This window comes from Eschrichtius robustus, chromosome 1 (genome assembly GCF_028021215.1).
Source record: "Eschrichtius robustus isolate mEscRob2 chromosome 1, mEscRob2.pri, whole genome shotgun sequence".
In the NCBI taxonomy this organism is placed as follows: Eukaryota; Metazoa; Chordata; class Mammalia; order Artiodactyla; family Eschrichtiidae; genus Eschrichtius; species Eschrichtius robustus.
In genome coordinates this window covers 116,502,396-116,517,421 of record NC_090824.1, presented here as the reverse complement: position 1 = coordinate 116,517,421, position 15,026 = coordinate 116,502,396, and the positions used below count along the sequence as shown (strand labels likewise).

Genomic DNA, 15,026 nt, shown 5'->3' with positions numbered 1-15,026 from the left:
AAATGACCATACTACCCAAGGCAATCTTCAGATTCAATGCAAACCCTATCAAATTACCAATGGCATTTTTCATACAACTGAAACGAAAAATTTAAAAATTTTTATGGAAACACAAAAGACCGTGAATAGCCAAAGCAATCTTGAGAAAGAGCAGAGCTGGAGGAATCATGCTCCCAGACTTCAGACTATGCTACAGACTATACTACAAAGCTACAGTAATTAGTACAGTATGGTACTGGCATGAAAACAGACACATAGATCAATGGAAAAGGCCAGAAAGGCCAGAAATAAACCCATGCACTTATGGCCAATTAGTCTATGACAAAGGAGGCAAGAGTACACAATAGAGAAAAGAGAGTCTCTTCAATAAGTGGTGCTGGGAAAACTGGACAGCTACATGTAAAAGAATGAAATAAGAACATTCTCTAACACCATATACAAAAATAAACTCAAAATGGATTAAAGACCTAAATATAAGACTGGATACTATAAAACTCTTAGAGGAAAACATAGGCAGAACACTCTTTGACATAAATCACAGCAATATTTTTTGGATCTGTCTCCTGAAGTAAAGGAAATAAAAGCAAAAATAAACAAGTGGGACCTCATTAAACTTAAAAACTTTTGCACAGCAGAAGAAACCATCAACAAAATGAAAAGACAACCTACTGAATGGGAGAAAATATTTGCAAATGATATGACTGATAAGGGATTAATTCTAATCTATTTTAACATTCGCTGATGAGATGATGGCTTTTTCCTATAGGTCCAAAATGAAGTTTATCTAGGATGAACTTCTCATTCTTTAGAACCACACCATAGGCAAGCAAAGTTAATTAAAAAAAAAAAAAAAGACAAAACATAGATATGTCAGTAGTTTCCCATGAACTAATTGCATTAACATTTCTAAAGCCTAAAACAAATCATCCTGACTTAATTCAGTTATGGGGTTAAGAGTTCAGTTCTTTGGAAGTGAAACCACACTGATATGTATGGCATGAACACAACTCATACTTGTTATACATGTGAGGATTTTCTCCCTGCCTTCTTTCCTCCCTCTATTCTTTCAACAGCCAATTGCTAAGCTCTAAACACTAGAATTGCAAATAAGAATGAGATGTTAAGAAACATACAATAAAGAGAGGGAAAGAGGAAAGTTAACCAGAACTTAGAGCATAGTGTTGTAAGTGCTACTCAACTGCAGGATACTGGGGAGCAGGAGTTCTGGGGAGCAAGCAGCAAGACATCACTATAAAATCGCAGGGTCATGGAAGATTTTCCAGAGGAGGTGATGCTTAGATTGAGTCTTGAAGTTAAACGGATTTAGACAGTCAGAGGAGAGAGACAGTGTTGAAGGCATGAGTATCATTAAATGAAACCTAATACATTTGGATAGTAATTACTTAGGCCACTTACCTTTCACCATAAGTGACACTGAGCTCATCCAGAACCCCACTGAGTTTAACCTGAAGTTCCTTTAGAATAGTACTAGCTTCAGGATCTAGCTGCAAAGAGACCATAAACAATATTACTTTGGAGTTCTGAGAGAGCACACCTTTTATCTCTTAGAACATTTTGCTTATTACAAGGTAAACTTCAAACAATATAGCATACATATACTGTTTTCTTTCCTTTCCTTTTTTCAACCTTTGAAATCAAACGCAAAATTTAGATAATTCTAATGAAACCAGAAGAGTTCTTACATTTGAAAAAATTGATTGAAATGCATAGCATGCATACAAAAAAGAGCTAGAGAGCAAAGCCTTTGTTGGTTACAGCAGTGGGATGCAAGGCATGACAAAATATCCTACAGAACTTGATAACTTCATAACTTAGAAAACTGGTTATACATTAGTTGAACATACGTGTTGCTTGAAAATATATTTTCATTTTTAATATCCCTGTAAATAAATAGGCCCATTGAAAACTTTAAAAATGGCTAAAAATTAATTTTTGCATGTTGTGTTCTGCCTTATTTTTCCAAGTATGGAATTAAAAGTAATAAACAATTATCCTATTGCTCCAGTGTGTTTCTCTGGAGGTGACAGGGCTAACTTTTCTTCCTGGATGCCAATGGATAACTCAGAGTTCAAGATTCAAAGTTTCCCATTTTATTTATTTATTTTTAAATTTTTCTTTTGGGGGGAGGGGCAAAAGAAAAATAATTAAATCAAGAGGACATTTTATGCTTATTCTTACAATGTAAAAGCCAATTATTCCTCTTAACTGATTTCAGTGCTAAAATAATATCAATCAATATTAGAAAATAACATATTATAAATGAACACAAATAAAACATCAAACTATTAACGTGGCAGTATTTTTTTATAATTAAAGGATGAACACAAACTTTACCAGCATTTAGAAAATTTTATCCTGTTTGTTAATTTAATTTTTGCAAACTAGTTGTCAAAATAGAATGACTTATAACAGATGTACTGTATCTAGCTGATAGAAATTCATGTAAAGGGAAACCTAGAATATTCTCTGAAATTTAAGCCAATCTTCCTTTGAGTCTTCAGAGATTCAATTTCCTACCATTAGTACCTATAGTTCTTGCCCAAGCTGAACTATTGTTGAAGAGAGGGGCATAGGATGAAGACAACTTTGGGGAGTAGAGAAAATTAAAGGAGGACTTGGTATAAACAAGAGAACCTAAGAACACCAAATTCATATATGACCCAAATCAGTTTAAACTCCTGGGAGGCATCCCAGGACCAAAAAGTGTCCCTAATAGAATACACTGGTCATAAATCTTATAATCCTCCAAGAACATTTTCTAATACTAAGAAACTATTAGGAAGAAGTATTATTTACACACCTCAGCATCTGGGTAGCTCTATGTTATGCTAACTTGATTAAAAACTTTGGAGTAGAAACCAAAGATTGCATTTGACATATGATACTTTACTGGTTATGTCAAACCAATCCTTAATGTCAATTTTCACTCAAATCTAGGTGATTTCAGGATTGGTTAGTTTCCGCCCCTTTATCAGAGCCAATGTGATTCTTCTGGACTAATTTTTTTCTGTCTCTGTCACAGGAGATTACCCACTCATGCGCAGGCCACCTTAACAGATGCAGACTTCTCTAGCAGTTGGAAACTTACAATATCCCTAAGTCTCATACTTTGAGAGTTCCATTCAGCTATAACCAGTTACAAGGCAGTGATTCAGAAAAACAATTAGATATTACCTATTTTTATATAGCCCTGACACTGATGTGCATTTAAACATAATTAGCCTAATAAAACATATCTCCCCAACCCTTAACCAAGAAAACATATGTGAACTGCCCACCCCAATCCTAGGGAACCTTGTAAGCCGAATGTTTTTTATCACATGTTCTTGCTATTATCCTAGTACCAATTTTAGACCAACTTCACTTGGATAAAAATGTTTGGGAACAGAAAATGAGAGAAGACCTCCCATAGAATTTTCTTCATGCCCCACTCCGTGTTAAACCGTGATAGGTGGTTGTTCCCCACCCACATATCTGCCACCTCCAAGGAATGGCTCTGACAGTAGGGTTTTCTTCAGGAAATTGGGTTGCTTCTTATTTAAAGTATGTGTTTTGTTTCCATATTAGTTTGATATGCAGATTGAGTTAGTTTGTTCACCTGTTAAGACAATTACTTTAAAGTCATACAAAAATGGTTAGGTAGGTCAGTTGGATGAAATTATGCTCTTTTCTTATGAATCATTTTAGTCTACCTTAGGTATTTTGTGAATGGAAATTTCCTATCAAATAATTGGTTATTACTTGAAAATCTGAAACTGTCAAAATACAGCGATTTAAATATTGGATGACAGTTTTCATTTCCTGAGAGAAGCATGAGTTTCTAAGCAGGTACAGACAGAATGCCTCTGTCATATAAACAGGAAAAAAAAAAACAAAAAAAAAAAACCAGAAAAGCTTTAGTTTCAGTTAGGTATTTGATATTTATCTGATCTAAATCATATGATTAAACCATTAAAATAGGAACAGTAATTTTGAGGCCAATATGCAAATTGCAGGTCTTTTGTAATACAGGGCATAAATAGCATACCCATCTAATTATAAAACAATCTCTTTGGCCAGCAAATTTGCCAATTCTTGAGTTCTTCTGCATTTCTTTATGTGTCCAAATTGAGAAAAATTTCCTTACTCCTACAAACTCCCTAAAGTTTGTAAGAAATAATAATTTGGCATTGAGAATTTATTGCCTAAATTACCAATAGCATATTTTACAAATTATTGGCTACCTTGGAAAGGTAAAAAGCTACGTAATTTTTTTCACAAATGTTTAAAACTTAGCTTAGTTCTGTAAGGAATATGACATCAAACATCAAAAGTAACTTGAGCCTTTTTTTGTATTTTAGACTTATTAAAAGCAAAAAGAGAAACAAAGAGAAAAAAGAAAAAAGATAATATTTCAAGCATTCAAAAGTCAAGGTTAATAAATTTATTTTAAATTAGAAACTGTATTAGCAAGTGTACCTGAACAACTTGGCTGGCAAAGTTATTTACACCACTGAGATATTTTACACTAGTGAGCTGTGGTAATATGAATGACTTCTGGAAGAGATAGCTAGAAGGCAAAATATCTTTGCAGTTTTTTGTCCTCAAGGCTCACTTCTACTTTTCCTTTAAAAGACAATTTACTTATCACCTCCTTTTACAAATCTGACCCCAGATGTCACTCACCCCAGGCAGTCAGTGGCTCTAGTTTCTGTACTAACTCTGCTGTGCACTCTTACTGTCTATACAGCCCTCTCTTTTAACTGTTCTCTTATGAATCTGTCTCTCCCACTAAACTCTGTCTTACTTAACTTTCTCTCCTGAGTGTCTGTCCCTGCAAGCCTAGGCATTTACCAAATATTTGAGGAAGGAGGTGAGGGCAGCAAGAAGCATGAAATGATTCCCTCAAAGAGAATCTTGATATCCAGAGTGCTCCTTCTCCTTAGACTGATACTTTGCATTGACTATTAATAGAATACTTTTGCATTTGAAATCTTTCATTCCTTAGCAACCACATATTCTGGAACTACCAAGTTAGCCCTAATTTCAAGTTTTTGTGTCATTGCCAGACCATGTCAGATTATGTCCTGATATTTGTTTGGTTCTAAAAATATGGTTACTATACCCCCACTGTATATTTTTTTTCCTAGCATAAATTCTTTCCCTAATGGACCTATAGAGAGTATATGTTATTTCAACCTCTTATAACAGTCATTGTTAAACCAACTGTCAAGCTCTTGACAAAGATATAAATATTGAGTTGGAAAGTGGAACTTAAACACTTTAGATAGCACAATACAAACTACTGAAAAATAAAGACTTCCTATGGAAGAAGTTCAGGGCCTTTTGTGTGAATTGTATTCCTTTTCCACAGTCTTCATTACTATCTCATTTCCTTTCTCTTTTCTACAGGCTACTAGGCTGCCTTTCCTCATGTTCACCTCATCAGCGTTAGGGTTCTATTATTTGCTCATCTAAAGAAGTGTAGATTAGGAAGGTCTACCACTCCCCTGGCCCTTATCTTTACAGCATCCAAAATTTGGTCATTAGTCTGGTGGGTTTCACATCTTCTTCAAGATTTTTCCAGAAAATGCAAACTTCACCACTATTTCTATATTAAAAAAAAAAAAAAAAGAAAGCCTCATTTCCAAGTTAAAATGTTCAACTTGAGCTCTTAGTTTCTTCTTTTGGATTTTGTTCCATCAAATATCCCTATCTTCATTCTTCCATTGTTATTTCTATTACCCCATCCTATAAATCATACTCAAGTAGCATTTATGTTAACATAAAAAGTAAGCAAATAATAAAGGAAAAAGCCAACTTATGTGTAACTACCTTCTTATTGACATCTAGCTAATATTTTTTCTTCTCTTGGCCTTTAAACTGCTCACAGTGTAAGTGTAAAATTTGTTGCCTTCTTATCTCTTACATATTCACTAATCCTTTGTCATGTGGTTTCTTCTCTGAATACTCCACTTAAATATTCACATATATGTCACCAGTGATCTCTTAATTGCTAAGTCCAATGACTTTATCCTACTCAGACCGCTTTCATACTGTTGTTTACTCTCTTTCTCAAGCTTTTTATTTCCTTGCTTCTCTAGAGACTACCTTCTCTAGGTCTCCTATTTTTCTGCCTATGATTTGTCTATCTCTTTGGTTGACTTCTCTTCCTCTGTATACTCCTTAGACATTAATGCCCTGCAATTTTCCCTTTCTAGTCCTCTTTCTTTTCCTCTCTATATTCCGTTCTTGAGCAATCACATTTATGTCTATGACTTCAGCTCCCACCTCTATGCTAATGACCTCCGAATCATCACCTACAGCTTTAACAGGATGCATGAGCACCAGGTCTATATTCCCATTTGCCTATTAGCCTTTTCCATTTTGACGACCTCAAGCTCAGCCTATCAAAAAGTGACCTTGTTACCTGTCCATCCTTAGTTTATTTCTCTTCTTATTGTCTCTGATTTGATTGATAGCATGCAGTCGCTTAAGGCAGAACTATGAAAGTCATCTTTGACTCCTCTCTGCCTTCTTCCTTCCATATTCACTTGGATACCAAATATGATTGATAATATTTATGAAATGTTTTCTCCATCTCTGCTATCCTCTTCATTTTCTGATGTGGAATTTTTCTCATCCAGACTATATTGCAATCTCCTGGTTGTATTCTTCTTCGCTATTTTCCCACTTCTATTCCGTCCTCCTAACTCTTCCTAGAGTTGTTTTAATAAAGCCCAAATCTGATCATGGCACCTGCTGACCCCTCTAGCTGACTTTCAACCAGGGAAGTGCTTCAAGCAATTTCTTATGGTCTCATCTGGGCTCTTGCTATTTCTTTTGAAAAGATCACTTCTCTCCAACCCTTCTATTTGACCAGAATTTATCCATCCTAAAGTACCTAGCTCAACTTAAAAGAGATGACTGAGAAATCAGTGAAAAGTCCCTAGTGAATCCAGCAGGAAGTTACTCTCCTTGAAATGCCCTAAATCACTTTGTAGAGCTACAGCATTCAGCATGGATACTATGGTATGTTGTCAGAAATAGAAGAACACATGGTCCTCTCTACTGCAAACAATATGCCCCAGATCTACCAATGCAACTCTGTCTTTAGTTTCTTTATTTTTTATTCGTCTTATGAGAGAACCTCCCCAAGAACTTATAAGATCATTTTTGGAGATAGACTATGACATTTTTGTGCCATTAAGATGTGCATGAATTATGCTAGAAGTAACAGTTATATAAATTCATGCTCCTAACTTCTTGGTTTTGAAAAGTGGAAGAACATCAGTAGCTGTCTCTCATCCTAATTAAAAAGTGTATGCAGTAAATCCAGCTGTCATTGTACTTCAAGTCAACTAAATGTCTTTGAGATATGTTAAGTTAGGTTCTTCAGACTAGACAACTGAAGGGAAAAAATGCCTCATCTTTTATAATTCACTCACTGTAGTTTTGAGTTAGTGAATATATGGCAAATTATGAATTTTTCTATTTCTATTTCTCTGAACTTTTGTAAAAAAGCCTTTAAGCCTTATATGAGTGACATATTCTTTGCTCTCAAACATTTTTTTTCTTTTTCACCTACAATACATACATTAATCTTATACTCTATGGATTGATAACAAGGTTCTTGTCCTTATAACCACAGATTTTTAGACTAGACTAAACTTCAGAAATCCTATAGTTCATTTCTTTCTTTCTTACAGGTGGGGAAAATCAAGGCCTAGATGATGTGTCATGTCACATGACACATTGGGGAGGCCACATGAGAACTGAAAAGCAATGATCTAAGAAACTATATTCTTTTAAGAAATTCTCTTCTGAAAATGGTCATAAAAAATCAAGTTCAATAACTTGATTGTGAAGGAATTTGGGGCTTATAGTCGGCTGACCAATTAAGAAACTGGACAGAGTAGGGATAACTCAGGAATAGAAGAAATGAGACACAAAGTTTATGTTCAGAATTTATTCTGTAAAAACTGTCTTTTTGCCCTGTCTCACTCTGTCTTTGCCTTTCAGCTGTTCACATTACTGAATCTCACCACTGCTCAGTACTGTGAATAGACTCTTCTCAATCAACTGAATTGAGGACCTGTTAATCGTCAAGTGATGGGCACAGAATGCCCTCAGTGAGCCAACTGCATGAGGTGCCTGAAGGCCAGTCTGCCAAGTAGGAGAAAAGGGAGGCTTGGATGGATTAAAGGAGTAAGTTTTACTACTTTCTGCATTGATCTATGGTTTGTTAAGGCAGGCATAAACAATTGTAGGGGGTTCGCAACAAGACAATAAAATAGGTCTATTCTAGAAAATGTTTCTCTACCCTCTGGCTGTAGCTCACATCCTCTCTCCTGAAGTTTTCTTAAGGTTCAGAGGAAGGTTAGTTTAAAAAGATGCTTGGGGAGACCTTCAAGATGGTGGAGCAGTAAGACGCGGAGATCACCTTCCTCCCCACAAATACATCAGAAATACATCTACATGTGGAACAACTCCTACAGAGCACCTACTGAACGCTGGCAGAAGACCTCAGACCTCCCAAAAGGCAAGAAACTCCCCATATACCTGGGTAGGGCAAAAGAAAAAAGAAAAAGCAGAGACAAAAGAATAGGGATGGGACCTGCATCTCTGGGAGGGCACTGTGAAGGAGGAAAAGTTTTCCCTTTACTGGTGGAGACGGGGTGGGGGGGGGCGGCTGGGGGGAAGCTTCGGAGCCACAGAGGACAGTGCAACAACAGGGGTGCAGAGGGCAAAGTGGAGAGATTCCTGCACAGAGGATCGGTGTCGCCCAGCACTCACCAGCCCCAGAGGCTTCTCTGCTCACCCGCCAGGGTGGGCGGGGGCTGGGAGCTGAGGCTTGGGCTTTGGAGGTCAGATCCCAGGGCTAGTGTGCCACAGCTAGCCAGGGGGGAGTCCAGGGAAAAGTCTGGACCTCCCTAAGTGGCAAGAGACCATTGGTTCAGGGTGCGCGAGGAGAGGGGATTTAGAGCGCCACTTAAAGGATCTCCAGAGACGGGCGCGAGCCGCGGCTATCAGTGCGGACCCCAGAGACAGGCATGGTACGCTAAGGCTGCTGCCGCCACCAAGAAGCCTGTGTGCGAGCACACGTCACTCTCCACACCTCCCCTCCTGGGAGCCTGTGCAGCCCGCCACTGCCAGGGTCCCATGATCCAGGGACAACTTCCCCGGGAGAACACCCGGCGCGCCTCAGGCTGGTGCAACGTCACGCCGACCTCTGCCGCCACTGGCTCGCCCCGCATCCGTGCCCTTCCCTCCCCCCGGCCTGAGCGAGCCAGAGACCCCGAATCAGCTGCTCCTTTAACCCCGTCCTGTGTGAGCAAAGAACAGACGACCTCAGGGGACCTACACGCAGAGGCGGGGCCAAATCCAAAGCTGAACCCCGGGAGCTGTGCGAACAAAGAAGAGAAAGGGAAATCTCTCCCAGCAGCCTCAGGAGCAGCGGATTAAATCTCCACAATCAACTTGATGTACCCTGCATCTCTGGAATACCTGAATAGACAAAGAATCATCCCAAAATTGAGGTGGTGTACATTGGGGGCAACTGTATACTTGGGGTTTGCTGTATGCAACTGACTAGTTTCTGGTTTTATGTTTATCTTAGTTTAGTATTTAGAGTGTATTATCGTTGGTAGATTTGTTTATTGATTTGGTTGCTCTCTTCCTTTTTTTAATATATATATATATTTTCCTTTTTCTCATTTTGTGAGTGTGTATGTGTATGCTTCTTTGTGTGATTTTGTCTGTATAGCTTTGCTTCTACCATTTGTCCTAGGGTTCTGTCTGTGCGGTTTTTTTTTTTCTTCTTTTTTTTAGTATAGTTTTTAGCACTTGTTATCATTGGTGGATTTGTTCTATGGTTTGGCTGCTCTCTTCTTTCTTTCTTCTTTTTTTAAAATTACTTTCTAATTTTTTAATTTTTACTAATATTTTTATTTTTTATTTTAATAACTTTATTTCTTTTTATTTTCTTTCTTTCTTCCTTCCTTCCTTCCTTCCTTCCTTCCTTCCTTCCTTCCTTCCTTCCTCCCTCCCTCTCTTTCTCTCTTTCTCCCTTTTCTTCTGAGCCATGTGGCTGACAGGGTATTGGTGCTCCAGCTGGGTGTCACGTCCATGCCTCTGAGGTGGGACAGCCAAGTTCAGGACATTGGTCCAGCAGAGACCTCCAAGCTCCACATAATATCAAATGGCAAAAGTGCTCCCAGAGACCTCTAACTCAATGCTAAGACCCAGCTCCATTAAAAAACCAGCAAGCTACAGTGCTGGACACCCTATGCCAAACAACTAGCAAGACAGGAACACAAACACACCCATTAGAAGAGAGGAGGCCTAAAGTCATAATAAGGCCACAGACACCCCAAAACACACCACTGGATGTGGTCCTGCCCCCCAGAAAGACAAGATCCAGCCTCATCCACCAGAACACAGGCACTAGTCCCCTCCACCAGGAAGCCTACACAACCCACTAAACCAACCTCAGCTACTGGGGGCAGACACCAAAAACAACGGGAACTATGAACCTGCAGCCTGCGAAAAGGAGACCCCAACACAGTAAGTTGAGCAAAATGAGAAGACAGAGAAACACACAGCAGATAAAGGAGCAAGGTAAAAACACACCAGAGCAAACAAATGAAGAGGAAATAGGCAGTCTACCTGAAAAAGAATTCACAGTAATGATAGTAAAGATGTTCCAAAATCTTGGAGATAGAATGGAGAAAATGCAAGAAACGTTTAACAAGGAGCTAGAAGACCTAAAGAGCAAACAAACAATGATAAACTCAAAAAATAAAATTAAAAATTCTCTAGAAGGAATCAATAGCAGAATAACTGAGGCACAAGAATGGATAAGTGACCTGGAAGAGAAAATAGTGGAAATAACTACTGTAGAGCTGAATAAAGAAAAAAGAATGAAAAGAATTGAGGACAGTCTCAGAGACCTCTGGGACAACATTAAACGCACCAACATTCTAATTATTGGGGTCCCAGAAGAAGAAGAGATAAAGAAAGGGATTGAGAAAATATTTGAAGAGATTATAGTTGAAAACTTCCCTTATATGGGAAAGGAAGTAGTCAATCAAGTCCAGGAAGTACAGAGAGCCCCATGCAGGATAAAACCAAGGACAAACATGCCAAGACACATATTAATCAAACTATCAAAAATTATATACAAAGAAAAAATATTAAAAGCAGCAAGGGAAAAACAACAAAGAACATAGAAGGGAATGCCCATAAGGTTAACGGCTGATCTTTCAGCAGAAACTCTGCAAGCCAGAAGGGAGTGGCAGGACATATTTAAAGTGATGCAAGGGAAAAACCTACAACCAATATTACGCTACCCAGCAATGATCTCATTCAGATTTGATGGAAAAATTAAAACCTTTACAGACAGGCAAAAGCTAAGACAATTCAGCTCCATCAAACCAGCTTTACAACAAATGCTAAAGGAACTTCTCTAGGCATGAAACACAAGAGAAGAAAAAGACATACAATAACAAACCCCAAACAATTAAGAAAATGGTAATAGGAACATACATATCGATAATTACCTTAAATGTAAATGGATTAAATGCTTCCACCAAAGACACAGACTGGCGGAATGGATACAAAAACAAGACCCGTATATATGCTGTCTACAAGAGACCCACTTCAGACCTAGGGACACATACAGACTGAAAGTGAGGGGATGGAAAAAGATATTCCATGCAAATGGAGATCAAAAGAAAGGTGGAGTAGCAATTCTCCTATCAGACAAAATAGACTTTAAAATAAAGACTATTACAAGAGACAAAGAAGGATACTACATAATGATCAAGGGATCAATCCAAGAAGAAGATATAATAATTGTAAATATTTATGCACTCAAGATAGGAGCACCTCAGTACATAAGGCAAATGCTAACAGCCATAAAAGGGGAAATCGACAGTAACGCAATCATAGTAGGGGACTTAAACACTCCACTTTCACCAATGGACAGATCATGCAAAAGGAAAATAAATAAGGAAACACAGGCTTTAAATGATACATAAAACAAGATGGACTTAATTGATATTTATAGGACATTCCATCCAAAAACAACAGAATACAATTTCTCCTCAAGTGCTCATGGAACATTCTCCAGGATAGATCATATGCTGGGTGACAAAGGAAGCCTTGGTAAATTTAATAAAATTGAAATGGTATCCAGTATCTTTTCCAACCACAATGTTATGAGACTAGATATCAACTACAGGAAAAAATCTGTAAAAAATACAAACACATGAGGCTAAATATTACACTACTTAATAACCAAGAGATCACTAAAGAAATCAAAGAGGAAATCAAAAAATACCAAGAAACAAATGACAATGAAAACATGACAACCCAAAACCTATGCGATGCAGCAAAAGCAGTTCTAAGACGGAAGTTTATAGTAATACAATCCTACCTCAAGAAACAAGAAACAACCTAACCTTACACCTAAAGTAATTAGAGAAAGAAGAAGAACAACAACAAAAAACCCCAAAGTTAGCAGAAGGAAAGAAATCATAAAGATCAGATCAGAAATAAATGAAAAAGAAATGAAGGAAATAATAGCAAAGATCAATAAAACTGAGAGCTGGTTCTTTGAGAAGATAAACAAAATTGATAAACCATTAGCCAGACTCATCAGGAAAAAAAGGGAGAAGACTCAAATCAATAGAATTAGAAATGAAATAGGAGAAGTAACAAATGACACTGAAGAAATACAAAGGATCATGAGAGATTACTACAAACAACTCTATGCCAATAAAATGGACAACCTGGAAGAAAAGGACAAATTCTTAGAAATGCACAACCTTCTGAAACTGAACCAGGAAGAAACAGAAGATATAAAAGACCAATCACAAGCACTGAAATTGGGACTGTGATTAAAAATCTTCCAACAAACAAAAGCCCAGGAACAGATGGCTTCACAGGCGAATTCTATCAAACATTTAGAGAAGAGCTAACACCTATCCTTCTCAAACTCTTCTAAAGTAGAGCAGAGGGAGGAACACTCCAAAACTCATTCTATGAGGCCACCATCACCCTGATATCAAAACCAAAGATGTCACAAAGAAAGAAAACAAAAGGCCAATATCCCTGATGAACATAGATGCAATAATCGTCAATGAAATACGAGCAAACAAAATCCAACAGCACATTAAAAGGATCATACGCCATGATCAAGTGGGGTTTATCCCAGGATTGCAAGGATTCTTCAATATACGCAAATCAATCAATGTGATACACCATATTAACAATTTAAAGGAGAAAACCCATATGAGCATCTCAATAGATGCAGAAAAAGCTTTCGACAAAATTCAACACCTTTTTTATGATACAAACCCTGCAGAAAGTAGCTATAGATGGAACTTACCTCAAAATAATAAAGGCCATATATGACAAACCCACAGCCAACATTGTTCTCAATGGTGAAAAACTGAAACCATTTTCTCTGAGATCAGAAATAAGACAAGGTTTCCCACTCTCCCCACTATTATTCAACATAGTTTTGGAAGTTTTAGCCACAGCAATCAGAGAAGAAAAAGAAATAAAAGGAATCCAAGTTGGCAAAGAAGAAGTAAAGCCGTCACTGTTTGCAGATGACATGATACCATACATACAGAATCCTAAACATGCTACCAGAAAACTACTAGAGCTAATCAATGAATTTGATAACGTAGCAGGATACAAAATGAATGCACAGAAATCTGTATTCCTATACACTAATGATGAAAATCTGAAAGAGAAATTAAGGAAACACCCCCATTTACCACTGCAACAAAAAGATTAAATATCTAGGAATAAACCTACCCAAGGAGACAAAAGAACTGTGTGCAGGAAACTATAAGACACTGATGAAAGAAATTAAAGATGATACAAACAAATGGAGAGATATACCATGTTCTTGGATTGGAAGAATCAACATTGTGAAAATGACTCTACTACCCAAAGCAATCTACAGATTCAATGCAATCCCTATCAAACGACCAATGACATTTTTCACAGAACTAGAGCAAAAAATTTCACAATTTGTATGGAAACACAGAAGAGCCCTAATAGCAAAGCAATCTTGAGAAAGAAAAACGGAGCTGGAGGAATCAGACTCCTGGACTTCAGACTATACTCCAAAGCTACAGTAATCAAAACAGTATAGTACTGGCAAAAAAACAGAAACATAGATCATTGGAACAGGATAGAAAGCCCAGAGATAAACCCACCCACATATGGTCACCTTATCTTTGATACAGGAGGCAAGAATATACAGTGGAGAAAAGACAGCCTCTTCAATAAGTGGTGCTGGGAAAACTGGACAGCTACACATAAAAGAATGAAATTAGAACATTCTCTAACATCATACACAAAAATAAACTCAAAATGGATTAAAGACCTAAATGTAAGGACAGACAGTATTAAACTCTCACAGGAAAACATAGGCAGAACACTCTATGAGATAAATCACAGCAAGATCCTTTTTGACTCACCTCCTAGAGAAATGGAAATAAAAACAAAAATAAACAAATGAGACCTAATGAAACTTAAAAACTTTTGCACAGCAAAGGAAACCATAAACAAGATGAAAAGACAACCCTCAGAATGGGAGATAATATTTGCAAATGAAGCAACTGACAAAGGACCGATCTCCAAAATTTATAAGCAGGTCATGCAGCTCAATATCAAAAAAAACAAACAACCCAAGCAAAAAAAGGGCAGAAGCCCTAAACAGACATTTCTCCAAAGAAGACATACAGATTGCCAACAAACACATGAAAGGATGCTCAACATCCCTAATCTTTAGAGTAATGCAAATCAAAACTAAAATGAGGTATCACCTTACACCAGTCAGAATGGCCGTCATCAAAAAATCTACAAATAATAAATGCTGGAGAGGGTGTGGAGGAAAGGGAACCCTCTTGCACTGTTGTTGGGAATGTAAATTAAGACAGCCACTATTGAGAACAGTATGGAGGTTCCTTAAAAAACTAAAAATAGAACTACCATATGACCCA

The 15,026-nt window shown here is 37.5% G+C and overlaps 1 protein-coding gene across 2 annotated transcripts in view; it reads right to left on the bottom strand.

The window, feature by feature from the left end:
• Nucleotides 1-15,026, bottom strand: part of UNC13C (unc-13 homolog C) — a 589,653-nt gene that overhangs the window by 78,736 nt on the left and 495,891 nt on the right. For both annotated transcript variants that reach the window (XM_068536284.1, XM_068536278.1), the window contains one exon: nt 1,417-1,505. In XM_068536284.1, the coding sequence (XP_068392385.1) occupies nt 1,417-1,505 (89 nt within the window). The remainder of the gene's footprint in view (nt 1-1,416; nt 1,506-15,026) is intronic.